This window comes from Coregonus lavaretus (assembly GCF_964263955.1).
Source record: "Coregonus lavaretus genome assembly, contig: HAP1_SCAFFOLD_47, whole genome shotgun sequence".
In the NCBI taxonomy this organism is placed as follows: Eukaryota; Metazoa; Chordata; class Actinopteri; order Salmoniformes; family Salmonidae; genus Coregonus; species Coregonus lavaretus.
In genome coordinates this window covers 2,518,973-2,546,146 of record NW_028161510.1, presented here as the reverse complement: position 1 = coordinate 2,546,146, position 27,174 = coordinate 2,518,973, and the positions used below count along the sequence as shown (strand labels likewise).

General features: G+C 43.6%; 2 protein-coding genes across 2 annotated transcripts; both read left to right on the top strand.

Annotated features, from left to right (window-relative positions):
- Positions 1-1,866: 1,866 nt before the first annotated feature.
- LOC311120558 (uncharacterized protein) lies at positions 1,867-10,222 on the top strand. Its single transcript, XM_084195146.1, has 2 exons — positions 1,867-2,365; positions 8,904-10,222. Exons 1-2 carry the CDS (start codon positions 1,987-1,989, stop codon positions 9,758-9,760), a joined length of 1,236 nt encoding a protein of 411 aa, XP_084051272.1. The 5' UTR covers positions 1,867-1,986; the 3' UTR covers positions 9,761-10,222.
- A 1,658-nt stretch (positions 10,223-11,880) lies between these two features.
- On the top strand, positions 11,881-26,801 carry LOC311120555 (uncharacterized protein). The gene is made up of 2 exons (XM_084195142.1): positions 11,881-12,543; positions 25,273-26,801. Exons 1-2 carry the CDS (start codon positions 12,018-12,020, stop codon positions 26,106-26,108), a joined length of 1,362 nt encoding a protein of 453 aa, XP_084051268.1. The 5' UTR covers positions 11,881-12,017; the 3' UTR covers positions 26,109-26,801.
- The last annotated feature ends 373 nt before the right edge of the window (positions 26,802-27,174 follow it).

Below are 27,174 nucleotides of genomic sequence, written 5' to 3'. Positions count from 1 at the left end.
GCACCCCCACAGCATGATGCTGCCACTCCCGTTCTTCACGGTTGGGATGGTGTTCTTCGGCTTGCAAGCCACCCCCTTTTTCCTCCAAACATAACGATGGTCATTATGGCCAAATAGTTATATTTTTGTTTCATCAGACCAGAGGACATTTCTCCAAAAAGTACGATCTTTGTCCCCATGTGCAGTTGCAAACCGTAGTCTGGCTTTTTTATGGCGGTTTTGCAGCAGTGGCTTATTCCTTGCTGAGCGGCCTTTCAGGTTATGTCGATATAGGACTTGTTTTACTGTGGCTATATATACTTTTGTACCTGTTTCCTCCAGCATCTTCACAAGGTCCTTTGCTGTTGTTCTGGGATTGATTTGCACTTTTCGCACCAAAGTACGTTCATCTCTAGGAGACAGAACGCGTCTCCTTCCTGAGCGGTATGACAGCTGCGTGGTCCCATGGTGTTTATACTTGCGTACTATTGTTTGTACAGATGAACGTCGTACCTTCAGGAGTTTGGAAATTGCTCCCAAGGATGAATCGGACTTGTGGAGGTCTACAATGTTTTTTCTGAGGTCTTGGCTTGAATTTGGAAACTAGTTCCTAAGTAGAATGCCCCCCGCACACAACATACAGAAAATGGTGTATGGTGCAATAAATTAAACGTTGTCCACCATTTAGGGTTGAAAAAATATGACAATATTTTATAGAAATGCTTTTAATTATTCTTTGTATGACAACTAGTATAAAATATATTGATAATTGTGCACATTTTCCAGAATTTTCGCCCTAATTAGTCATTTTTACAAAGTATACGTGACACATTAGTTCTTAGTACCACACTAAATATAGGTGTACTTGATATTGCGTGCCCAGCAGAGAAGTACTCCCCACCCCACTTTTACATCGGCACAAATAATCATTTCCCCCCTAAAGTGCTATATTTGTACCATTTGGTGTCCAGGCCCCCCATTTTAAGTTGTTTGACCAGAGTAAAATGCCAGCAACACTCCGTAACACTCCGAGCCCCATGAAATGACACAATATATCCATTCTACAGACCTTACTGAGTATTCACTACAATACTTTTACTGCGGCACCAAGAATCGTTTTTTCTCTATAAGCCAATATGAATTCCATATACAGTGATTCACATTGGGGGCATTTATTTCACCTTGGAACATGTTTTAAAACCCACATTTAATAAAAATATGAACAAATATGAATCAAGGTTCATATTTAAATAATTCGTTTTCATACATCATCAGTTATTGGCATGTTTCTACTTTGATGTGGGGGACGTTTATTTATCTAGTGCTGCGTTCAAAACAAGTTCCCGAGTTGGAATTCTGAGTTGGATGACCGTTCAAATCAAATTTTCCCAGTCGGAGCTCGTTTCTTTTCTCAGATTTCCCAGTTGTTTTGAACGCGGCATAGAACTGTACCGCAGGAATGGAACGTAAATCACAGAGGAAAGATGCTGCAGAGAAGTACTTGTGTGTATGAGATTTTACTGCAGAAGAGTTACAAGGTGTTTCGAACGATAGTCTCACGTCCTCCCAGGCTGCTGGCCTGTTGTAGGATCAGATAGGTCCAAAGTAGTGGAATAGTGATGAGGTTTTAAAGGGTGTAGGGTTAGTTGGTAGGGCCATTTGTTTACAAAGTGCAATGAATTCATACTGCAGAGTAGGCTGATACACAGCCATGCAGTAGGTGGCGGCATGCACCGGTAACATTTGTTTGCGGACCGCCAAAATACCAAAGAAGACGAAGCTGCTCTAGTCGGCCATTTCGTGAGCTTGCTAGCCAACGTAGCCGAAACATTGGAGCTCTTTAGACACTTTCGGTGATTATTATGTGTTTTAAACACACTTCTGTCGTATCTACTAGTTACCCCTTTTAATAGCATATTTACGTTGTTTTTGTTAGTCAGCTAGCTGGCTTGTTAAATTAGCAGTAGCACTAAGCTAACGCTAACTAGCTAGCTAACGTCCTCGACTATGAGTTCACTGAGCTACCCCCCTCCTGCTAAAGAAGAGGAGGTCTGCTGGACGGAGAAAGAAACTCCCGTGAAAGAGGAGAAGGAAGAGGAGGCTGTTACAGTTAAACAAGAAGTAGAGGATGAAGCTGTTACGTTGAAATTAGAAGAGAAAGAAGTTACGGTGAAAGAAGAGGAAGGTGCTTTCAGAGTGAAAGAGGAGGAGGATGTTACTGTGAAAGAAGACGGGGAGGAAGAGGAGGATGCAGTTTTTAGAGTGAAGGAGGAGGAGGGGGAGATGACTGAGGAAGACGATTTTGGAGTGAAGGACGGGGAGATTACTGTCACGTTAGAGGAGGAGGAGGAGGAAGAAGAGAAGACTGGAGATCTGATTAACACCAGTGAGTACTGTCATTAAAACAGGGGCACAAACTCTGCTGTTGTTGAACTGTGTGGCTTTAAACGGGCATTCTACACTTCAAATCAAATGTTATTGATCACGTACACATATTTGCAGATGTTATCGCAGGTGCAGCGAAATGCTTGTGTTTCTAGCTCCAATAGTGCAGTAATACTTAGCAATACAAAACAATACATACAAATACAAAACATTTAAAGAAAGAAATTAAGAAATATCAGAACGAGCAATGTCAAAGTCTGGAATATAAATATATAATGGTGTGTATGGATAGTATATTAATAAAAAAGGTGGGTACAGCATTAGTAAATAGGATGAGCAATAACTAGAATACAGTATATACATATGAAGTGGGTAAAACAGTATGTAAACATTATTAAAGTGACCAGTGTTCAAATACTATGTACATAGGGCAGCAGTCTCTAAGGTGCAGGGTAGAGTACCGGGTGGTAGCCGGCTAGTGGTGACTGTTTACTTTCTGATGGCCTGGAGATAGAAGCTGTTTTTCAGGCTCTCTGCCCCAGCTTTGATACACCTGTACAGTCTCCGCCTTCTAGATGGTAGAGGGGTGAACAGGCTGTGGCTCGGGTATTTGATTTCTTCTCAGCCTTCTTGTGACACCGGGTGCTGTAGATGTCCTGGAGGGCAGTGTGCCCCCGGTAAGGTGTTGGGCAGACCGTACCAGGCGGTGATACAGCCCGACAGGATGCTCTCAATGGTGCATCTGTAGAATTTTGTGAGGGTCTTAGGGGCAAAGATGAATTTCTTCAGCCTCCTGAGTTTGAAGAGGTGCTGTTGCGCCTTCTTCACCACACTGTCTGTGTGGGTGGACCATTTCAGGGTGTCAGTGATGTGCACGCAGAGGAACTTTAAACTTTTCACCCTCTCCACTGTGGCCCGTCGATATGGATGGGGTGCGCTCTCTCTGCTGTCTCCTGAAGTCCACCATCAGCTCCTTCGTTTTGTTGACATTGAGGAAGAGGTTATTTTCCTGGCACTACTCCGCCATGGTTTTCACCTCCTCCCTGTAGGCTGTCTCGTCGTTGTTGGTAATCAAGCCTACTACTGTTGTGTCGTCAGCAAACTTGATGCTTGAGTTGGAGACGTGCGTGGCCACGCAGTCATGGGTGAACAGAAAGTACAGGAGGGGGCTGAGCACGCACCCCAGTGGGGCCCACGTGTTGAGGATCAGCGTGACAGAGGAGTTGCTGCCTACCTTCACCACTTGGGATCGGCCCGTCAGGAAGTCCAGGACCCAGTTGCACAGGGCGGGGATCAGACCCAGGGCCCCAAGCTTAGTGATGAGCTTGGAGGGCACTATGGTGTTAAATGCTGAGCTATAGTCAGTAAACAGCATTCTTACATAGGTATTCATCTTGTCCAGGTGGGATAGGGCAGTGTACAGTGTGATGGCGATTGCATCGTCTGTGGATCTATTGGGGCGGTAAGCAAATTGAAGTGGGTCTAGGGTGACAGGTAAGGTAGAGGTGATATGATCCTTGACTAGTCTCTCAAAGCACTTCATGATGACAGAGGTGAGTGCTACGGGGCGATAGTCATTTAGTTCAGTTACCTTTGCTTTCTTGTGTACAGAACCAATGGTGGCTATCTTGAAGCATGTGGGAACAGCAGACTGGGAAAGGGAGAGATTGAATATGTCCGTAAACACACCAGCCAGCTGGTCTGCACATGCTCTGAGGACGCGGCTAGGGATGCCGTCTGGGCCGGCAGCCTTGCGGGGGTTAACATGCTTAAATGTCTTACTCACGTCGGCCATGGAGAAGGAGAGTCCGCAGTCCTTGGTAGTGGGCCTCGTCAGTGGCACTGTGTTTTCCCTGAACCAGGCGAAGAAGGTGTTTAGCTTGTCGGGGAGCGAGGCCTCGGTGTCGGCGATGTGGCTGGCTTTCCCTTTATAGTCTGTGATTGTCATACGTCTCGTGTCTGAGCCCCGTTGAATTGCGACTCTTGCTTCTTTGATTGCCTTATTGGCAATTCCATAATAAGGTCAACCAGAGCATGAAAAAACAAAATAGCTAATTTCCTAATTAAACTACTTTCATAGTTACCTTGAATGTGTTTTAAAGTACAGACTACAGTTGGCCTTAATATTTTCCAAATGTAATGTTATTGTTACTACAAGGTAGGAGACAAAGTCTCAAAATAAGGCTTTTCAGTCAACCTGATTTCATAGCTTTTGCCTCACGGAACTTATTTTGGTCTTCACATCTGTCCCTGTGTTTCTGAGCAAGTCGGAAGGTTAATGAAACAATATCAAACACATTTTTGTCCACTGAGTGCTAGTATAGAATTTTACAATCTAGTAAAGATAGAGTGCTGATTTGGACAGGCAGTGGCACATCTGTGACGTTCTTGAAGAAAAGTTATTGTAGATGCGTTTTCGACTATGATTGTATGCAAACTTTCTATGCAAAGCGAACTTTCATCAAGGGCGTACACTTTGAACACACCGAATGCGTCATTGCACAAAATAGTATGCAGCATCATCTAGAGATGTGCAACAAAAGTTCAACATTCACCTTCTGCTACCATTTCTGTCAAGCCATCTACATTTACATTACATTTACATTTAAGTCATCTTATCCAGAGCGACTTACAAATTGATGCATTCAACTTAGGATAGCCAGTGGGACAACCACATCTTGATCACAGTAAGTACTATTATGCATACAGTAATGTCTACGCATACAGTTTGACGCATACGTTTTTAGAAATCCAATGTATGCACCACGCAAAACGCACTGCAACTGCCTCTGCAACGCAATGCTGCAAGGCTAACGCAGCGTTCCGTTGGAAATGAATGTACTTCTGATGTACCAAAACGCAACGACACAGTGGGTGTGTTCTAAAGCGTGAGGTGACGTGTAATTGGTTGCTTTTCTCTCTGTTAGTATTCGTTCTAAGCGTAATGGATGTGACCGTTACGGACGCTTCATAACATGATCAATGACTCACTAGTCAGCATCACTGCATAACGCAATCATGATACAAATGTTCATGCACTTCCTACTGCTTCCGAAGAGTGTTTCATGTTAGCAAGCTAGCAGGCTAATCTATCTGTGCGAGTGATCCATTTTGGGTGTACTCACGTCCTCATATGAACTGCAACGATGCGTTGTTCTGCTAACCACGTCACATGGCATAATAAAGGTCTCAAATTCATAAACATAATTAAGGTCTTACGAATCCATAAGGAACTTTCACGAGTGAACTTTGATAGCCTATGCAATAACTATTCAAGATACTGGTGATTTCTTGGTTCTTTGAGGTACACTGCATTTTCAGATGACAAAAAAAGTATTCGGATGAAGTTTGGTGAAGAAATCTTTAATAATATAAACACTCATTTTGCGTCACATCCATAACGGAGAATGTCACATCCATAACGGAGAATGTCACATCCATAACGGAGAATGTCACATCCATAACGGAGAATGTCACATCCATAACGGAGAATGTCACATCCATAACGGAGAATGTCACATCCATAACGGAGAATGTCACATCCATAACGGAGAATGTCACATCCATAACGGAGAATGTCACATAGATAACGGAGAATGTCACATCCATAATGATGAATGTCACATCCATAACAGAGAATGTCACATAGATAACGGTCAATACAGTTTTGGAAGAATGCTGCCATCTATCCAAGGTTTTTGGTTTGGATAAGTTCTAATCGTCATAGTGGGAACAACATCCTCTATGCACTTCCTGATGAACTCAGTCACAGAGTCGGTGTGTACGTCAATACTATTCTTAGAGGCAACCCGGAACATTTCCCAGTCCGCATGATCAAAACAAATCTCGGCGCATAGATTCCGATTGGTCAGACCAATGTTGAACAGTCCTCTCGTGGACTGTGGATATGTGACATGAGTGACATTTTTTTTATTTATTTTTTTAATGTATGGACGGAAATGCACTAAAGTGACGTCGGACTGAATTCCATTAATGGGCAAAACGGTAGGCTATCGATGCAGTGCCTACAGCAAATGTAGTCTAGGCATTCTGGGGGATATGGGCTAGTCTGCTACTGGCCTAATGGTGTGTAATGGAAGACCAAATGTATTTTTTTTTTTTTATTGTTTATATTGTGTTACAAGATATTGATTGGGCTACTATTTCAGAGCGGTAGCATAATTCTGCAACTCACAGCCGATGAATAGGCCAATGGGAAACTGGATTCAGGGGGCCGGCCCGCTCATTGGGCAGGATTAGGCGGACCATAAATGGCGGCAGATTGACGAGGGCGGCATTTTCTGAGCTAAACTGACCAAGACGCACCTCCAACGACAACACAAAACCTCACATCATTCTGCCAAAAATACAATGACAATTTCTCTCATCCAGTGGCATATGGTTTTACAGGCTCCTAACCAACTGTAACTGTGCTTTTTTTTTTTTTTTTTTTTTTCGCGTCGTTTGTAACTTATTTTTAAACGTATTTTGTACATAATGTTGCTGCTACGGGCTGCCTTCTGAGAATCCGTACTATTGGCCAATGTGCAATCATTGGAAAACAAAATGGATGATCTACGATTAAGACTATCCTACCAGCAGGACATTAAAAACGGTAATATCTTATGTTTCACCGAGTCGTGGCTGAACGACGACACGATAATATAGAGCTGGCTGGGTTTTTCGTCGGCATCGGCAGGACAGAGAAGCTACGTCTGGTAAGACGAGGGACAGGGGTGTATGTCTATTTGTCAATAAAAGCTAATGTTAAAGAAGTCTCGAGGTATTGCTCGCCTGAGGTAGAGTACCTCATGATAAGCTGTAGACCACACTTTCTACCAAGAGAGTTCTCATCTACAGTACCAGTCAAAAGTTTGGACACACCTGCTCATTCAAGGTTGTTTTTTTAAGAGTGTGCAAAGCTGTCATCAAGGCAAAGGGGTGGCTATATAAAGAATCTCAAATATAAAATATAATTTGATTTAACACTTTTTTGGTTACTACATGATTCCATATGTGTTATTTCATAGTTTTGATGTCTTCACTATTATTCTACAATGTAAAAATAAAGAAAAACCCTTGAAAGGTAGGTATTACAGACTTGTTCAGAGAGAGGTTGAAAATGTCAGTGAAGACACTTGTCAGCTGGTCAACGCATGCTCTGAGTACGCGACCTGGTAATCCGTCTGGCCCTGCGACCTTGTGAATGTTAACCTGTTTAAAGGTCTTACTCACATTGGCTATGGAGAACGTAATAATACAGTCGTCTGGAACAGCTGGTGCTCTCACGCATGGTTCAGTGTTGCTTGCCTCGACTCGAGCATAGAAGGCATTTAGCTCGTCTGGTAGGCTTGCGTCACTGGGCAGCTCTCGGCTGGGTTTCCCTTTGTAATCCCTGCCACATCCGACGAGCCTCAGAGCCGGTGTAGTAGGATTCAATCTTAGTCCTGCATTGAATCTGAGATCTTGCATGGAGCCCCAGACCGAGGGTGATTGACCGTCATCTTGAACTTCTTCCATTTTCTAATAATTGCGCCAACAGTTGTTGCCTTCTCACCAAGCTGCTTGCCTATTGTCCTGTAGCCCATCCCAGCATTGTGCAGGTCTACAATTTTATCCCTGATGTCCTTACACAGCTCTCTGGTCTTGGCCATTGTGGAGAGGTTGGAGTCTGTTTGATTGAGTGTGTGGACAGGTGTCTTTTATACGAGTTCAAACGGGTGCAGTTAATACAGGTAACGAGTTCAAACAGGTGCAGTTAATACAGGTAATGAGTGGAGAACAGGAGGGCTTCTTAAAGAAAAACTAACAGGTCTGTGAGAGCTGGAATTCTTACTGGTTGGTAGGTGATCAAATACTTATGTCATGCAATAAAATGCAAATGAATTACTTAAAAATCATACAATGTGATTTTCTGGATTTTTGTTTTTAGATTCCGTCTCTCACAGTTGAAGTGTACCTATGATAAAAATTACAGACCTCTACATGCTTTGTAAGTAGGAAAACCTGCAAAATCGGCAGTGTATCAAATACTTGTTCTCTCCACTGTATGTGAGATAATAGATGACCAAGACATAAGGTTCTTTCTGCCTCCTCCTCCTCCGTCGCGCCGCTCGCCTGCTCTTTCTATTCCCTAATGCGTGTTCAGTCTTCGGTCTGTTGCGTAAAAAAATAAAAACTTTTAAATGTTAAGACACTTTTTCTATTTGTCACATCCCTAGTTTATACAAAGCCCCTTTGTTTCAAACCAAATGTTGGACTAGAAGCATGGGGTAATAATGTCTAAATATTATTTACCAGTGGAGATTAGTTTAGGAATTGCCTGGCTGGGCTGTGGGACAGTGAATGGAATTGTCAACAGGCAATACACGTGGATTATCGTGATTAACTAACAACTATCAACCATTCAGCATTCAAGATCCAAATTTATCATTTTATGAGGGATCTAGTCTGGATTAAACCTCATAGGAAGAGTTTTTAATTATGTGGAGGTTTCATTTAGGTCTGTTTTAACCAAATACTCTGTTTGTATTTGGCAGGAGAGAGACCAGACTCTCACTCTGACAGCGGGAAGAGTCCTTCAGGGGAACCAGACTCAGAGACGTCCAAACCAGCGAGACAACACCACACCTCCCATTGTGGAAAGAGTTTTAAGCGGTTATGGACGCTGAAAGAGCATGGGAGAACACACACACGAGAGAAGCTTCATCACTGTTCCGACTGTGGAAAGAGTTTTACCCGGTTAGGACACCTAAGAGCGCATGAGAGAACACACACAGGAGAGAAGCCTTATCACTGTTCCCGCTGTGGAAAGAGTTTTACCCGGTTATGGAACCTGAGGACGCATGAGATTGCACACACAGGAGATAAGCTTTATCACTGTTCCCACTGTGGGAAGAGTTTTACCCAGTTAGGGCACCTAAGAACGCATGAGAGGACACACACAGGAGAGAAGCCTTATCACTGTTCCCACTGTGGAAAGAGTTTTACCCAGTTAGGGCAGCTGAGAACTCATGAGAGGGCACACACAGGAGAGAAGCCTTACCACTGTTCCCATTGTGAAAAGAGTTTTCCCCGGTGGGGGAGCCTGAAAAAGCATGAGTGGATACACACACGTGAAAAGCCCTACCAGTGCTCCTTGTGTGAAAAGAGTTTTACCCAGTTAGGAAACCTGAACCAACATGAGAGGACACACACAGAAGGGGATAAGACATACCACTGCTCCCAGTGTGAAATGAGTTTTACCCGGTTAAGGTATCTGAATAAGCATGAAAGAATACATACACAGGAGGAGAAGACATACCACTGCTCTCAATGTGGAAAGACATTTTCTCAGTCAGAGGACCTGAAATCACATGAGCGAATAGAGGCACTGTGTTCTGACTTATGTTTTTGATTGAGAATGTGTTTTTGTGTATGCCACACAAAACCAAATTGTATGAAAGCTTTCAAAAACAAAATTGGCCTACTTTTTTATTTTTTATCTCGAGACATTTTGTTTTGATTAGGAACTTTGATTGATTAGATAGTATCAACCCTTAGATATTCATTTTATGATTTGGATCTTTCAAAATGTAAATTATTATATAGATTATTGGAATTTGCATTTCTTTGTTTTAACCTTAATCTCTTGAATTTAGTTGTGTTTCATTGCATACATGTTTGTACTATTCATCAAGTTAAAGGTGCATGAAAATGTGATGACGTTGTTCTGATAGCCTTGATAAGATGTTGACATGAAAAATATTCACTTCCTCATTATTCCATGTCAGAGAAAACACAGCTGCTGATTTGTCAAAAGGTTTGATTAATGCAAAATATTTTGTCTGAAAACAATAAAATGTGGAAACCCAATAGTTAATTATATACATCTACATGATATATTGTTACACCATGTAGGAGCAGTATAGATCTAGTCTGTTCATTATATACATCTATATGATGTATTGTTACACCATGTAGGAGCAGTATAGACCTAGTCTGTTTATTATATACATCTACATGACGTATTGTTACACCATGTAGGAGCAGTATAGAGCTAGTCTGTTCATTATATACATCTACATGACGTATTGTTACACCATGTAGGAGCAGTATAGAGCTAGTCTGTTCATTATATACATCTACATGACGTATTGTTACACCATGTAGGAGCAGTATAGAGCTAGTCTGTTCATTATATACATCTACATGACGTATTGTTACACCATGTAGGAGCAGTATAGACCTAGTCTGTTCATTATATACATCTATATGATGTATTGTTACACCATGTAGGAGCAGTATAGAGCTAGTCTGTTCATTATATACATCTACATGACGTATTGTTACACCATGTAGGAGCAGAATAGAGTAACACTACAAGACCAAAAGTATGTAGACACCTGCTCGTCGAACATCTAATTTCAAAATCATGGACATTAATATGGAGTTGGTCCCCCCCCCTTTGCTGCTATAACAGCCTCCACTCTTCCGGGAAATCTTTCCACTAGATGTTGGAACATTGCTGTGGGGACTTGCTTCCATTCAGCCACAAGAGCATTAGTGAGGTCGGGCACTGATGTTGGGCGATTTGGCCTGGCTCGCAGTCGGCGTTCTAATTCATCCCAAATGTGTTCGATGGGGTTGAGTTCAGGGCTCTGTGCAGGCCAGTCAAGTTCTTCCACACCGATCTCGACAAACCATTTCTGTATGGACCTCGCTTTGTGCATGGGGTTATTGTCTTGCTGAAACAGGAAAAGGCCTTCCCCAAACTGTTGCCACAAAGTTGGAAGCACAGAATCGTATAGAATGTCATTGTATGCTGTAGCGTTAAGATTTCCCTTCACTGGAACTAAGGGGCCTTGCCCGAACCATGAAAATCTGCCCCAGACCATTATTCCTCTTCCACCAAACTTTACAGTTGCCACTATGCTATAAGGTGAATGCACCAATTTGTTAGTCGCTCTGGATAAGAGCGTCTGCTAAATGACGTAAATGTAAATGTAAGCTAATCATACAAATAAAAATTTTAAACCATTATTTTAAAAAAATGCCTTAAAGTATTTGTTTTGAGAGTTCTAATGTAACTGTCCCCACTACATCAAAAAATACTTGAATACATGTAATTATGTCCTCTAAACATTTAATTGAACATTCTGTAGAATTTCATTCATTCCTGTGCTATCGAGGACTGCTCCTACTGGCGAGTGCCAATATGGCCGACCGGTGGCTTGAAAGCCTCTCAATGGCCAATACATAGCATCTGCAATCCAGGATTCAAATACATAATTTCTTATGACATTGTTTGCCAGAATGTTATGAATATTTTCCCAAACTGCGTTACCCACTCCAGTCAGCAGATGACGATGTGACTCTTTCAAGTGATGTTTCTTGCTTTAGCTACGTGTAATCTAGTGGACGGGACGGGAAGCTTTTTCAACAACAACATAACTACTCATTAGCCGCCTCGGTATCTTGCTATAAAACCAAAACATCGGGGCTCTTTGAACCATTTTGTGAATATTAACCTCATTGTTTTAGACGCACTGTGTATTTACTCCATTTCGTATATATGTTGTTAGTCAAGCTAGCTGGTTAAGATAGCGTCTAGCCGAGTGCTAGGCTATCGCTAATTAACAAGCAAGCTAGGTAGCTAGCTAACATCCACAACCATGAGCTCAATAAGCTACTCGCCCCCTACTAAAGAAGCTCTGGGACTGAACATTGTTGTGAAAGAGGAAGAGGAGGATATCACAGTGAAAGAGGAGGAGATGACTGTTACAGTCAAAGAAGAAGATAAAGAAGCTTTCGGAATGAAAGAAGAAGAGGAGGAGAAAGCTATCACATTGAAAGAAGAAGATGTTACAGTGAAAGGTGAGGAAGAAGGTTTTGGAGTAAATGGGGTGATGGATGTTACAGTGAAAGAAGAGGAAGAAGGTTTTGGAGTAAATGGGGTGATGGATGTTACAGTGAAAGAAGAGGATGCCGTTTTTGGAGTGAAAGAGGAGGAGGAGGACATGACTGTCACATGGAAAGGAGAGGAAGAAGCTTTCACGGTGAAAGAGGATGTTTTAGTGAAGGAAGACAAGTACCTTTTTCAAGTGAAAGAGGAGGAGGAAGAAAAGATGACTGTCACAGTGAAAGAGGAGAAGGAGGATGACGAAGAGGAGGAGGAGACTGGAGATCAGATTAACACCAGTGAGTATTGTCTTTAAAACAGGGGCACAAACTATGCAGTTCTTGAACTAATGTGGGGTTTTAAAGGGGCATTCTACTGAAGTTATATACTTCAATATGTTGGTCTGTACTGTAGGAGTTGTTAAAGACTTGGGGCCACCAACAAAATGTTAACTATGAAAAACAGCGTCTCTATAAATCAATTCAAATTGTATTTGTCACATACGCGTGTTTATCAGATGTTATAGCGGGTGTAGCGAAATGCTTGTGCTTCTAGCTCCGACAGTGCAGTAATATCTAACAAGTAATATCTAACAATTTCACAACATATACCCAATACACACAAAACTAGTAAGGAATGGAATTTAAGAAAATATACATATATGGACAAGCACTGACAGAGCGGCATGGACTAAGATACAGTAGAATATTATAGAATAGAATGCAGTATATACATATGAGATGAGTAGTGCAAGATATGTAAACATTATTAAAGTGACTAGTGTTCCATTTCCTAAAGTGGCCAGTTATTTCAATGGCAGCAACAGCCTCTAATGTGCTAGTGATGGCTATTTAACAGTCTGATTGCCTTGAGATAGAAGCTGTTTTTCATTCTCTCTGTCCCAGCTTTAATGCACCTGTACTGACCTCGCCTTCTGGATGATAGCGGGGTGAACAGGCAGTGGCTCGGGTGGTTATTGTCCTTAATTATCTTTTTGGCCTCCGTGTGATATCGGGTGCTGAATGTGTCTTGGAGGGTGGGTAGTTTGCCCCCGGTAATGCGTTCGGCAGACCGCACCACCCTCTGGAGAGCCCTGCGGTTGCGGGCGGTGCAGTTGCCGTACCAGGCGGTGATACAGCCCGACAGGATGCTCTCAATTGTGCATCTGTAAACGTTTGTGAGGGTTTTAGGTGCCAAACCAAATTTCTTCAGCCTCCTGAGGTTGAAGAGGCTCTGTTGTGCTTTCTTCACCACACTGTCTGCGTGGGTGGACCATTTCAGTTTGTCGGTGATGTGTACGCGAAGGAAGTTAAAGCTTTCCACCTTCTCCACTGCGGTCCCGTCGATGTGGATAGGGGGGTGCACCCTCTGCTGTTTCCTGAAGTCCACGATCATCTCCTTTGTTTTGTTGACGTTGCGTGACCGCAGTGGAGAAGGTGGAGAGCACATACAGCACCACACTCCCAGAGCCCTCACCTCCTCCCTGTAGGCGGTCTCGTCATTGTTGGTAATCAAGCCTACCACTGTTATGTCGTCTGCAAACTTGATGATTGAGTTGGAGGCGTGCTTGGCCACGTAGTCATGGGTGAACAGGGAGTACAGGAGGGGGCTGAGCACGCACCCTTGTGGGGCCCCAGTGTTAAGGATCAGCGAAGTGGAGATGTTGTTTCCTACCTTCACCACCTGGGGGCAGCCCGTCAGGAAGTCCAGGACCCAGTTGCACAGGGCGGGGTTCAGACCCAGGGCCTTGAGCTTAATGATGAGCTTGGAGGGTACTATGGTGTTGAATGCTGAGCTATAGTCAATGAACAACATTCTTACATAGGTATTCCTCTTGTCCAGATGGGATAGGGAAGTGTGCAGTGTGATGGCAATTGCATCGTCTGTGGATCTATTGGTGCGGTAAGCAAATTGAAGTGGGTCTAGGGTGACAGGTAAGGTAGAGGTGATATGATCTTTGACTAGTCTCTCAAAGCACTTCATGATGACAGAGGTGAGTGCTACAGGGCGATAGTCATTTAGTTCAGTTACCTTTGCTTTCTTGGGTACAGGAACAATAGTGGCCATCTTGAAGCATGTGGGAACAGCAGACTGGGAAAGGGAAAGATTGAATATGTCCATAAACACACCAGACAGCTGGTCTGCGCATGCTCTGAGGACGCGCTAGGGATGCTGTATGGGCCGGCGGCAGTGTCGGCAACATGGCTGGTTTTCCTTTTGTAGTCCGTGATTGTCTGTAGAGCCTGCCACATACGTCTTATGTCTGAGCCGTTGAATTGCGTCTCCACTTTGTCTCTATACTCTATATTGATGTTTTGCCAGTTAAATTGCCTTGCGGAGTGAGTAGCTACACTCTTTGGGAGAGGAAGAAAGGCCAGATTAGAGAAAAGGCCTGGAATATAAAAAAATGCAGAGAGGAAATGCAATGCCAGATCAGCCAAGCCTGAGGCAGTCGAGAGGAGATGAGGAAATGGAAAATCCAAGGAGGAGGCTGTAGTTGTTTAACTTGCACGTAATGACAGACATCTCTTTCTGTAGCGCTTTGTTCAATACTCAACATCCCATGAGAAAAAACATGTTTTGAAGCTCTATGTTGTTTGTTTTTTAAATCTCAATGGAGTTATTCGGTCTTTAGTTTAGTTTAGTTATAAAGTCATGTCTTACTTCATGGCATTTGGTTGAAATCTTGCCTTTCAGTTTCTTTTCAAATGATGAAGAGGAAAGAGTCAAGACAGGGAAGGATCATTTTGATCTGGATTAAATGTTCTATTGAAACTGGCCACAGGTTATTTCATTTAAGCAGTAAGGCACTCAAACCCGTGGATTATCGTGAATAACACACAGCTAAGGGCTGTTCGTAGCCCTTTACACCCGTACCCGTGGACGGATTGAAAATGGCAGAATTGGACACTGATAAGCGCCTAAATTGAAACACAGTGGCTGTACAGTAACACAGGAGACATCAGAGCTCAGGGTCTGTACAGTAACACAGAAGACATCAGAGCTCAGGGTCTGTACAGTAACACAGAAGACATCAGAGCTCAGGGTCTGTACAGTAACACAGAAGACATCAGAGCTCAGGGTCTGTACAGTAACACAGAAGACATCAGAGCTCAGGGTCTGTACAGTAACACAGGAGACATCAGAGCTCAGGGTCTGTACAGTAACACAGGAGACATCAGAGCTCAGGGTCTGTACAGTAACACAGAAGACATCAGAGCTCAGGGTCTGTACAGTAACACAGGAGACATCAGAGCTCAGGGTCTGTACAGTAACACAGGAGACATCAGAGCTCAGGGTCTGTACAGTAACACAGAAGACATCAGAGCTCAGGGTCTGTACAGTAACACAGGAGACATCAGAGCTCAGGGTCTGTACAGTAACACATAAGACATCAGAGCTCAGGGTCTGTACAGTAACACAGGAGACATCAGAGCTCAGGGTCTGTACAGTAACACAGAAGACATCAGAGCTCAGGGTCTGTACAGTAACACAGAAGACATCAGAGCTCAGGGTCTGTACAGTAACACAGAAGACATGAGAGCTCAGGGTCTGTACAGTAACACAGGAGACATCAGAGCTCAGGGTCTCCGGCTTCACAGCAACGTATGAGTTTTGACCGACAGCCATTATTCTGAAATTGAGCACCGCACAACAAGAAGTTGCCTCCATCCCTCCCACTGATTGGGCAACTTTTGCAAATGTTTTGTTGTCTTGAGTGAAGGAAATGCTGTAAACTAAGAGGGCTCGATATATTTTGAAAGATGAGACGTTGAGGATTATAATAAATACCGCTTCGATGTCATACAAGCAAAACCAAACACCCGTGGGTCCAAATGTGCACTTCGCATTTCATTTCCACATCATAAACCTCATGTCACATACAGTGATGATAAACCTCATGTCACATACAGTGATGATAAACCTCATGTCACATACAGTGATGATAAACCTCATGTCACATACAGTGTCAACGTTCAGGATCACTAGGTTTGATGTACAGTTACAAGATGACATGGCGTCATACCCTGGGTTGTCCTGAACAGAATGAGCCTATGGGTTGTCCTGAACAGAATGAGCCTATGGGTTGTCCTGAACAGAATGAGCCTATGGGTTGTCCTGAACAGAATGAGCCTATGGGTTGTCCTGAACAGAATGAGCCTATGGGTTGTCCTGAACAGAATGAGCCTATGGGTTGTCCTGAACAGAATGAGCCTATGGGTTGTCCTGAACAGAATGAGCCTATGGGTTGTCCTGAACAGAATGAGCCTGTGGGTTGTCCTGAACAGAATGAGCCTATGGGTTGTCCTGAACAGAATGAGCCTATGGGTTGTCCTGAACAGAATGAGCCTATGGGTTGTCCTGAACAGAATGAGCCTATGGTTGTTGTATTGTGAAGAACATGTTCCGCAGACCACACATTTGAATGCACTCATGACTCCATTCTATCCGCACCAAATTACGATCTGCTTCTCTGAATTGCCTTGTGAAAGCCTGACACTGTAAGATCACATTTGATCATTTAGCATCTAGTCATGTTGGCAATAGAACAAGCTTTCAAATTATACCCACCTGACCCAGATTGTGATTTATAATGGACCGTTTTTGGATTGCATAAACAACAACAGTAATTCAAATCAAACTGTTTTAGTCACATGCTTGGTAAACAACAGGTGTAGACTAACAGTGAAATGCTTACCCTTCCCAACAATGCAGAGAGACATTTTTCCAAATAATAGAAAAATAATAACACAAGGAATAAATCCACAACGAGTAAAGATAACTTGGTTATATACACGGGGTACCAGTACTGAGTCGATGTGCAGTGGTACGAGGTAGATATGTACATATACAGTGGGGGAAAAAAGTATTTAGTCAGCCACCAATTGTGCAAGTTCTCCCACTTAAAAAGATGAGAGAGGCCTGTAATTTTCATCATAGATACACGTCAACTATGACAGACAAAATGAGAAAAAAAATCCAGAAAATCACATTGTAGGATTTTTAATGAATTTATTTGCAAATTATGGTGGAAAATAAGTATTTGGTCAATAACAAAAGTTTCTCAATACTTTGTTATATACCCTTTGTTGGCAAGGACACAGGTCAAACGTTTTCTGTAAGTCTTCACAAGGTTTTCACACACTGTTGCTGGTATTTTGGCCCATTCCTCCATGCAGATCTCCTCTAGAGCAGTGATGTTTTGGGGCTGTCGCTGGGCAACACTGACTTTCAACTCCCTCCAAAGATTTTCTATGGGGTTGAGATCTGGAGACTGGCTAGGCCACTCCAGGACCTTGAAATGCTTCTTACGAAGCCACTCCTTCGTTGCCCGGGCGGTGTGTTTGGGATCATTGTCATGCTGAAAGACCCAGCCACGTTTCATCTTCAATGCCCTTGCTGATGGAAGGAGGTTTTCACTCAAAATCTCACGATACATGGCCCCATTCATTCTTTCCTTTACACGGATCAGTCGTCCTGGTCCCTTTGCAGAAAAACAGCCCCAAAGCATGATGTTTCCACCCCCATGCTTCACAGTAGGTATGGTGTTCTTTGGATGCAACTCAGCATTCTTTGTCCTCCAAACACGACGAGTTGAGTTTTTACCAAGAAGTTATATTTTGGTTTCATCTGACCATATGACATTCTCCCAATCCTCTTCTGGATCATCCAAATGCACTCTAGCAAACTTCAGACGGGCCTGGACATGTACTGGCTTAAGCAGGGGGACACGTCTGGCACTGCAGGATTTGAGTCCCTGGCGGCGTAGTGTGTTACTGATGGTAGGCTTTGTTACTTTGGTCCCAGCTCTCTGCAGGTCATTCACTAGGTCCCCCCGTGTGGTTCTGGGATTTTTGCTCACCGTTCTTGTGATCATTTTGACCCCACGGGGTGAGATCTTGCGTGGAGCCCCAGATCGAGGGAGATTATCAGTGGTCTTGTATGTCTTCCATTTCCTAATAATTGCTCCCACATTTGATTTCTTCAAACCAAGCTGCTTACCTATTGCAGATTCAGTCTTCCCAGCCTGATGCAGGTCTACAATTTTGTTTCTGGTGTCCTTTGACAGCTCTTTGGTCTTGGCCATAGTGGAGTTTGGAGTGTGACTGTTTGAGGTTGTGGACAGGTGTCTTTTATACTGATAAAAAGTTCAAACAGGTGCCATTAATACAGGTAACGAGTGGAGGACAGAGGAGCCTCTTAAAGAAGAAGTTACAGGTCTGTGAGAGACAGAAATCTTGCTTGTTTGTAGGTGACCAAATACTTATTTTCCACCATAATTTGCAAATAAATTCATTAAAAATCCTACAATGTGATTTTCTGGATTTTTTTCTCTCAATTTGTCTGTCATAGTTGACGTGTATCTATGATGAAAATTACAGGCCTCTCATCTTTTTAAGTGGGAGAACTTGCACAATTGGTGGCTGACTAAATACTTTTTTCCCCACTGTAGGTAGGGATAAAGTGACTAGGCAACAGGATAGATAAACAGTAACAGGAGCTTATGCAGATAGTCCGGGTAGCTAGTGGTTAACTATTTAACTAACTATTTATGGCTTGGGGGTAGAAGCTGTTCAGGGTCCTGTTGGTTCCAGACTTGGTCCATTGGTACCGCTTGCCGTGTGGTAGCAGAAAGAACAGTCTATGACTTGGGTGGCTGGAGTCTTTGACAATTTTTAGGGCCTTCCTCTGACAACGCCTGGTATAGATGTCCTGGATGGCAGGGAGCTCGGCCCCAGTGATGTACTGGGCCGTACGCACTACCCTCTGTAGCGTGTACCCTCTATTTAATTGTGTAAAGGCAGGATGCAGGGCTGTGTTCCAAACAAAACAACTACAAAGTGTGCTTGCTTTAGTTCCTCAACGGAACAGCTAGGAGAGCTCAAAAAAGCTCCTCATAGTTGAAGAGTTCTTTGAGTAATAAAATGCATTGAAACCTCACACTCAAACGCTTGTAATTTCTTTGCTTTATGTTGTACCTACACCAAATTCAGATTTGGGGTAGGTATAATGTATGCACTCACTAACTGTAAGTCTGCTAAATGACTAAAATGTAAAATATATAAATGCGGCGAAAGTACAGTAAATGTAAAATGCACATGAAATCAACAGTGTAATTTACATTTACGTAATTTAGCAGATGCTCTTACCCAGAGCGACTTACAAATTGGTGTATTCAACTTATGATAGCCAGTGGGACAACCACTTTTTAAAATATTTAATATTTTATGGGGGGGGGGGGCAGTCCTGACCCGGGAGGAAGAGCAGCTCCGTCTTGCCGAGGTTCAGCTTGAGGTGGTGATCCGACATCCACACTGATATGTCTGCCAGACATGCAGAGATGCGATTCGCCACCTGGTTATCAGAAGGGGGAAAGGAGAAAATTAATTGTGTGTCGTCTGCGTAGCAATGATAGGAGAGACCATGTGAGGATATGACAGCCAAGTGACTTGGTGTATAGAGAGAATAGGAGAGGGCCTAGAACTGAGCCCTGGGGGACACCAGTGGTGAGAGCACGTGGTGCGGAGACAGATTCTCGCCACGCCACCTGGTAGGAGCGACCTGTCAGGTAGGACGCAATCCAAGAGTGAGCAGCGCCGAAGATGCCCAACTCGGAGAGGGTGGAGAGGAGGATCTGATGGTTCACAGCAGGGGTGTCAAACTCATTTTGCCCCAGGGGCCGCATTTGGTCTTCACCAAGGTCCGGAGGGCCACACTTAAATGTATTATATTTCCTCGCAGTCAAAATGTGCAATAGTCCTCTATCGTTTTTAGCCTCAAGACAAAGCACTGAGCCTCCCCTCCACTGTTGGGATTCAACCTCCTATGGAGAGCTTGGTCCACCAAAAGGAACCCCATACAAGGTGTCAGAGCTTCCGCCTTCACCGTGGCGACCGGGTGTCCTGATGTCCTGATGTGACTTATAATTAGATTAGATGCAAATCCCCCACAACTCCAGAAGTCGTACAGCGGTGCAACACAGGGCCCTCTCCTGCTGCTCTTATTACTATTCTGATCCTGCCTGTTGGGGGACGGGTGATCACACACACCCCTCTGTCCCCCTAATCCCACTGCATCCCTGATAGATACGTTCAGTGGAGAGTGGATGCCCTCCGGGCGGAGCGCCTCTGTAGTGTACAGGAGGAGACTGAGGCCCTGAAGGACACATGAGAAGGCATCTCTGAGGCTCTCTCAATGTGTCTTTCCTCGATTCCTCACGTTCCCTCTCCTCGATTCCTCACGTCCCCTTTCCTCACCTCCTCCTCAAAACGCATTAGAGCTAAAGATCCAAGGTTTCTCCCCTCTGAACTTCTCCTCCAACGTGTTTTGAGGAGGAGAGAGGACACAAGGAATCGAGGGAAGACAAATTGAGAACAAACCTGGGGTTCTAACAGCAGCTACATGTATGTGGAGGATCAAGAGCTCAGGACAGCTAGTGGAGGCTGGCTGCCTGGGGTGTCTCTCTGTCTAAAGCAGGGGTGTCAAACTCATTTTAGCTCAGGGGCCACATGGAGGAAAATCTATTCCCAAGTGGGCCGGACCGGAAAAATCATGGTATATATAACTTAAAAACAACAACTTCAGATTGTTTTCTTTGTTTTAATACGATCAACATACAACATAAAGCTGGAGCCTGAGGACAGTGTGTCCAAAATAGTACAAGCACAACATCACTATTAATCATAAAACACGTCAAGTTTATTTGAAAATTCTAAAGAAAAAGAACACACAAACACACAATGCCTCAGTGATTAACATAACTGTTTCACAGATCACAGAACTATATCAGGGTGTCATTTCTCAGGCAGAAATTTAGATAAAAATAATGAAATCCTGTTCCCCAAACAAGTGCAAGAACCACAGAGTCAAGAATAGGTTAAATATACAAATAAAATAAAATCAATTAAAAACAATAGCACATCAACATAAAAACATATAAACATAAAGCTGGAGCCTGAGGACAGTGTCCAAAAGCACAACATCACTATTAATCATAAAACACCTCAAGTTATTTGAAAGTTCTGAGGACAAAGAACACACAAACACACAATGCCTCAGTGATTAACAGAACTGTTTCACAGATCACCGAACTATATCAGGGTGTCATTTCTCAGGCAGAAATGTAGATAAAAATAATGAAATCCTGTTCCCCAAACAAGTGCAAGAACCACAGAGTCAAGAATAGGTTAAATATACAAATAAAATAAAAACAATTAAAAACAATAGCACATCAACATAAAAACATATAAACATAAATCTGAAAGCGTTGCTCAAACTCCCGTAACAGTCCCGTTATTTTATCTTTGAACCGCTTCATGTCTGCCACATGTTGGGTCGCGCACACATTTTTCAGACAGGGGAAGTGAGCTGCATCACCACCGGCGAGTTGCGTCTCCCACAATGACAGCTTCAACTTGAAAGAACGTATGCTGTCATAATACTGCGTGACAACTTTGTTGCGCCCTTGCAGCTGTTTGTTCAAGTTATTCAGGTGCTCTGTAACATCCACCATAAATGCAAGGTCCGGCATCCATTCTGCGGAATGAAATTCTAACACTGGTTTGCCCTTTTCTTCCATGAACTGTTCAATTTCTTCTCGTAAATCAAAGAAACGCCTCAGCACAGCACCTCGGCTTAACCATCTTACCTCAGTGTGGTATGGCAGGCCATAGATGTGGTCTTTCTCTCTGAGAAGGCTGTCAAACTGACGGTGATTCAGGCTTCTGGATCGGATGAAATTAACAGTTTGGTTGACCACCTTCATGACGTTATCCATCTTTAATGACTTGCAACACAAAGCCTCCTGGTGCAAAATACAGTGAAAAGTCAAAAAATCACGTCCTCCATTTGCAGATTGCACTTTCTCTCTGAACTTTGTCACAACGCCTGCTTTTTTCCCGATCATTGAGGGCGCACCATCTGTAGCCAGGCTGACAGCGCGGGACCAGTCCACTCCGACCCTGTCCAGCGCGCCGACGAGTGCGGTAAAAATATCAGCTGCTGTCGTTGTATCTGTCATTGGCACCAACTCCACGAACTCCTCGGTGACGGTCAATGTGTCATCAACTCCGCGGATGAAAATGGCCAGTTGTGCAACATCTGTAATGTCCGTGCTTTCATCAATTGCAACCGAAAACGCAATAAATGACTTTACTTTTTGCTTCAACTGGCTGTCCAAATCCACTGAAAGATCGGAAATCCTGTCTGCAACTGTGTTTCTTGTCAGGCTGATATTTGCAAAAGCCTGCCGCTTTTCAATCTCCGCTGCCTTCATCATGCATTTTTTACAAATTCACCCTCACTAAATGGTTTTGAAGCCACTGCGATTTCATTAGCAATGAGGTAGCTAGCTTTCACTGCAGCGTCACTGATGTCTCGGCTGTGAGTAAACACAGACTGCTGTTTCTTCAGACCCGCCAACAGTTCATTCACCTTCTCTCATCTCCGCTGTCCTTGAAAGTTGTCATATTTGTCGGCATGAAGACTCACATAGTGGCGACGAAGGTTATATTCTTTCAGCACTGCAACATGCTCTGAACACACCAAACATACAGCTTTCCCATTCAATTCCGTGAATAAATAGGATGACAATTTTTCTTGGAACACTCTGCACTCTGCGTCCACTTTTCTCTTTTTTGACAGAGACATATTGGGGCAATGAGGGTGCCAAAGCACATAATGTTAAAAGTAGAAGCCGTAATAAATATCGCGGGCAAAACAAAGTAGCTCATTGGCTGCACGTGCTTGACCTACTTGCTCTGCCACGGTATAAACAGTTTGCTTGCTTAACACAATTACTATTGCGCCATCCAGTGGACGCAATTGGAACAACAGTTTATTTTATTGAAAAATTGCAGCGCATTTTTATACTTTACAAAATTATTATAATTGTTTTTTGTTTTGTTTTTTGTTTTCAAAATCATCTCGCGGGCCGGATTAAACCCGTTTGCGGGCCTTATCCGGCCCGCGGGCCGGACGTTTGACACCCCTGGTTCACAGTATCAAAGGCAGCAGATAGGTCTAGAAGGATAAGAGCAGAGGAGAGAGAGTTAGCAGTAGAAACAGAGGAAGAGAATGTAGAGAGGAGGGAGTGAAAAGATGACAGGTCCGCAGGGAGTCTAGTTTTCCTCCATTTCCGCTCAGCTGCCCGGAGCCCTGTTCTGTGAGCTCGCAATGAGTCGTCAAGCCGGAGGGGAGGGGAGGACCGAGCCGGCCGGGAGGATAGGGGACATAGAGAGTCAAAATATGCAGAAAGGGAGGAGAGGAGGGTTGAAGAAGCAGAATCAGGAGATCGGAGGGAGAAGGATTTAGCAGAGGGAAGAGATGATAGGATGGAAGAGGAGAGAGTAGCAGGAGAGAGAGAGCGAAGGTTGCGACGGCACATTACCATTTGAGTAGGGGCAGAGTGAGTAGTGTTGGAGGAGAGCGAGAGAGAAAAGGATACAAAGTAGTGGTCGGAGACTTGGAGGGGAGATGCAGTGAGATTAGTAGAAGAACAGCATCTAGTAAAGATGAGGTCAAGCGTATGAGCCTTGTGAGTAGGGGGGGGGGGCGGTGAGAGGGTGAGATCAAAAGAGGAAAGGTGTGGAAAGAAGGAGGCAGAGAGAAATGTGTCAAAGGCAGACGTAGGGAGGTTAAAGTCACCCAGACCTGTGAGGGGTGAGCCATCCTCAGGAAAGGAACTTGTCAAGCTCATTGATGAACTCTCCAAGGGAACCTGGAGGGCGATAAATGATAAGGATGTTAAGCTTGAATGGGCTAGTGACTGTGACAGCATGGAATTCAAATGAGGAGATATGTCCACTTGGGAGAGATGAGGATTCCTGTGCCACTGCCGCGCTGACCAGATGCTCTCGGGGTATGCGAGAACACATGATCAGACGAGGAAAGAGCAGTAGGAGTAGCAGTGTTTTCTGTGGTAATCCATGTTTCCGTCAGCGCCAAGAAGTCGAGGGACTGGAGGGTAGCATAGGCTGAGATGAACTCTGCCTTGTTGGCCGCAGAACGGCAGTTCCAGAGGCTGCCGGAGACCTGGAACTCCACGTGTGTCAGGTGAAATGTTGTCCTCACCTTTAGTCTAATAACTGTTCCCTTTTAATCGCTACCATGGTTATGAACTCCTGAGTGGCGCAGTGGTCTAAGGCACTGCATCGCAGTGCTAACTGTGCCACTAGATATCCTGGTTCGAATCCAGGCTCTGTCGCAGCCGGCCGCGACCGGGAGACTCATGGGCAGCGCACAATTGGCCCAGCGTCGTCCAGGGTAGGGGAGGGAATGGCCGGCAGGGATGTAGCTCAGTTGATAGAGCATGGCGTTTGCAACGCCAGGGTTGTGGGTTCGATTCCCACGGGGGGCCAATATAAAAAAAAAATGTATTCACTAAATGTAAGTCGCTCTGGATAAGAGCGTCTGCTAAATGACTAAAAATGTAAAATGTAAAAATGTTATGCCTTCCATATTTCTTCTTAAGAAACTTTTCAATGTAGCCCTATCCATAAAGACCAATTCCCACACGTGTAAGGGGTTAAGCATGACGTGGAGAGAGGAGTGCCAGGAAACCTTTAAGAGTGTGTTATTCATAGTAATCCACAGGGTTGAGTGACTTGTTGCATTTTTTAAAGGTTATTATTATATTCTTTCTAAATTGCAACATTGTTGAATAGGCCGGAGAGGCAGATACTGTAACAAGGTTGATATAAATCCCCTCTGTTACAAACTAAATGTTAGACTGGAAGCATGGGGTAAAAATGTCCATATGATTTTTTTTCAGTGGAGATTTGTTTATAAATTGCCTGGCTGGGCTGTGGGGCAGTGGATGTGTAGGGATAATTCAAATGGAACTGTTAACAGGTATGACCAGTGGATTATCGTGCATAACTAACAGCTATCAACCAATCAGCATCCAGGATCCAAACTAACCATTTTATATTTAGGGATCTAGTCTGGATTAAACCTCATAGACAGTTTTATCATGTGAAGATTTTATTCAGGTCTCTCTGTTTAACCAAATACTCTGTCTTTGACAGGAGAGAGACCAGACTCTCACTCTGACAGTGGGAAGAGTCCTTCAGAGGAACCAGACCCAGAGACATCCAAACCAGCAAGACCACACCAATGCTCCCAGTGTGGAAAGAGATTTATCCGCATAGGGCATCTGATAGAACATAAGAGAACACACACAGGGGAGAAGCCTTATCACTGCTCCCAGTGTGGAAAGGGTTTTGGACAGTCAGGGTATCTAAAAGTGCATAAAAGAAAACACACTGGAGAGAAGCCGTATCAATGCTCCCAGTGTGAAAATACATTTTTCTCATCAGGGAACCTGAAATCACATGAGAGAACACATTCTGTAGAGAGGCCTTTCGAATGCTCTCAGTGTGGAAAGAGATTTATTCAGTCATCGCATCTGAAAGATCATCAGAGAATACACACAGGAGAAAAACCGTTCCAATGCTCTCAGTGTGGAAAGGGTTTTACCTGGGTAGGGAGCCTGAAAGCACATGAGATGAAACACACCGGAGAGAAGCCTTTTCAGTGCTCACAGTGTGGAAAAAGTTTTACCCGGTTAGGGAACTTAAAAACTCATGAGATGGCGCACACAGGAGAGAAGCCTTTCCACTGCTCCCTGTGTGGAAAAAGTTTTAGCCATTTATGGAACCTGAAAATGCATGAGAAGACACACAAAGGAGAGAAGCCTCACCTCTGCTCCCAGTGTGGAAAGGGTTTTGTTCAGTTAGTGCACCTAAAAAAACATCTAAGGACACACACAGGAGAGAAGCCTCACCTCTGCTCCCAGTGTGGAAAGGGTTTTGTTCAGTTAGTGCACCTAAAAAAACATCTAAGGACACACACAGGAGAGTAGCCTCACATCTGCTCCCAGTGTGGAAAGGGTTTTGTTCAGTTAGTGCACCTAAAAAAACATCTAAGGACACACACAGGAGAGTAGCCTCACCTCTGCTCCCAGTGTGGAAAGGGTTTTGTTCAGCTAGTGCACCTAAAAAAACATCTAAGGACACACACAGGAGAGTAGCCTCACATCTGCTCCCAGTGTGGAAAGGGTTTTGTTCAGTTAAGTGGCCTGAAAGAGCACGAGAGAGAATACATACAGATCTTAAGGAGCAGGAGACATACCATAGGAGCAGGGAAAGCTTCATTCCGGCAGGACAGATGTAGGCTGAACAGTGGGACATAGGACAGATGAAGGCTGCTGAACAGTGGGACATAGGACAGATGTAGGCTGAACAGTAGGACATAGGACAGATGAAGGCTGAACAGTGGGACATAGGACAGATGAAGGCTGCTGAACAGTGGGACATAGGACAGATGAAGGCTGAACAGTGGGACATAGGACAGATGTAGGCTGAACAGTGGGACATAGGACAGATGTAGGCTGAACAGTGGGACATAGGACAGATGAAGGCTGCTGAACAGTGGGACATAGGACAGATGTACTGATTTTCCAGTGTTTTCCGTACAGCATGTATTATAGTGTATTGTGTTTGACTTCACAAAATGAATTTCTATGTAAATGGACAATAAAGAATATCGTTTTTGGAATTGGAATTACTTTCTGAATTGAAATGGAATTGACCCCAACCCTAGTTTTGACTGTTTATGCACCATTAAATCTAATTGTACAAATGAAATCATACTCGAAAAATAGGCCTACATTTGTTTTGATTTTTTTTATCTCGAGACATGATCATATCTAACAGACCTGGGTTCAAATACTAGTTCAGGTATTTCAATTACTTTTCAATAAATTTCTAAACAAGTATTTAGATTACCTTTATTTGAAAAAAACAAGTAGTTGAAAATTGGAATGTATTTGAAAATACCATTTGGAAAGTATTGGCATGTATTTACAATTACTTCAAATACATATCGTTTTAAGTATCTGAAATACAGTAGTTTCAAATAAATATTTG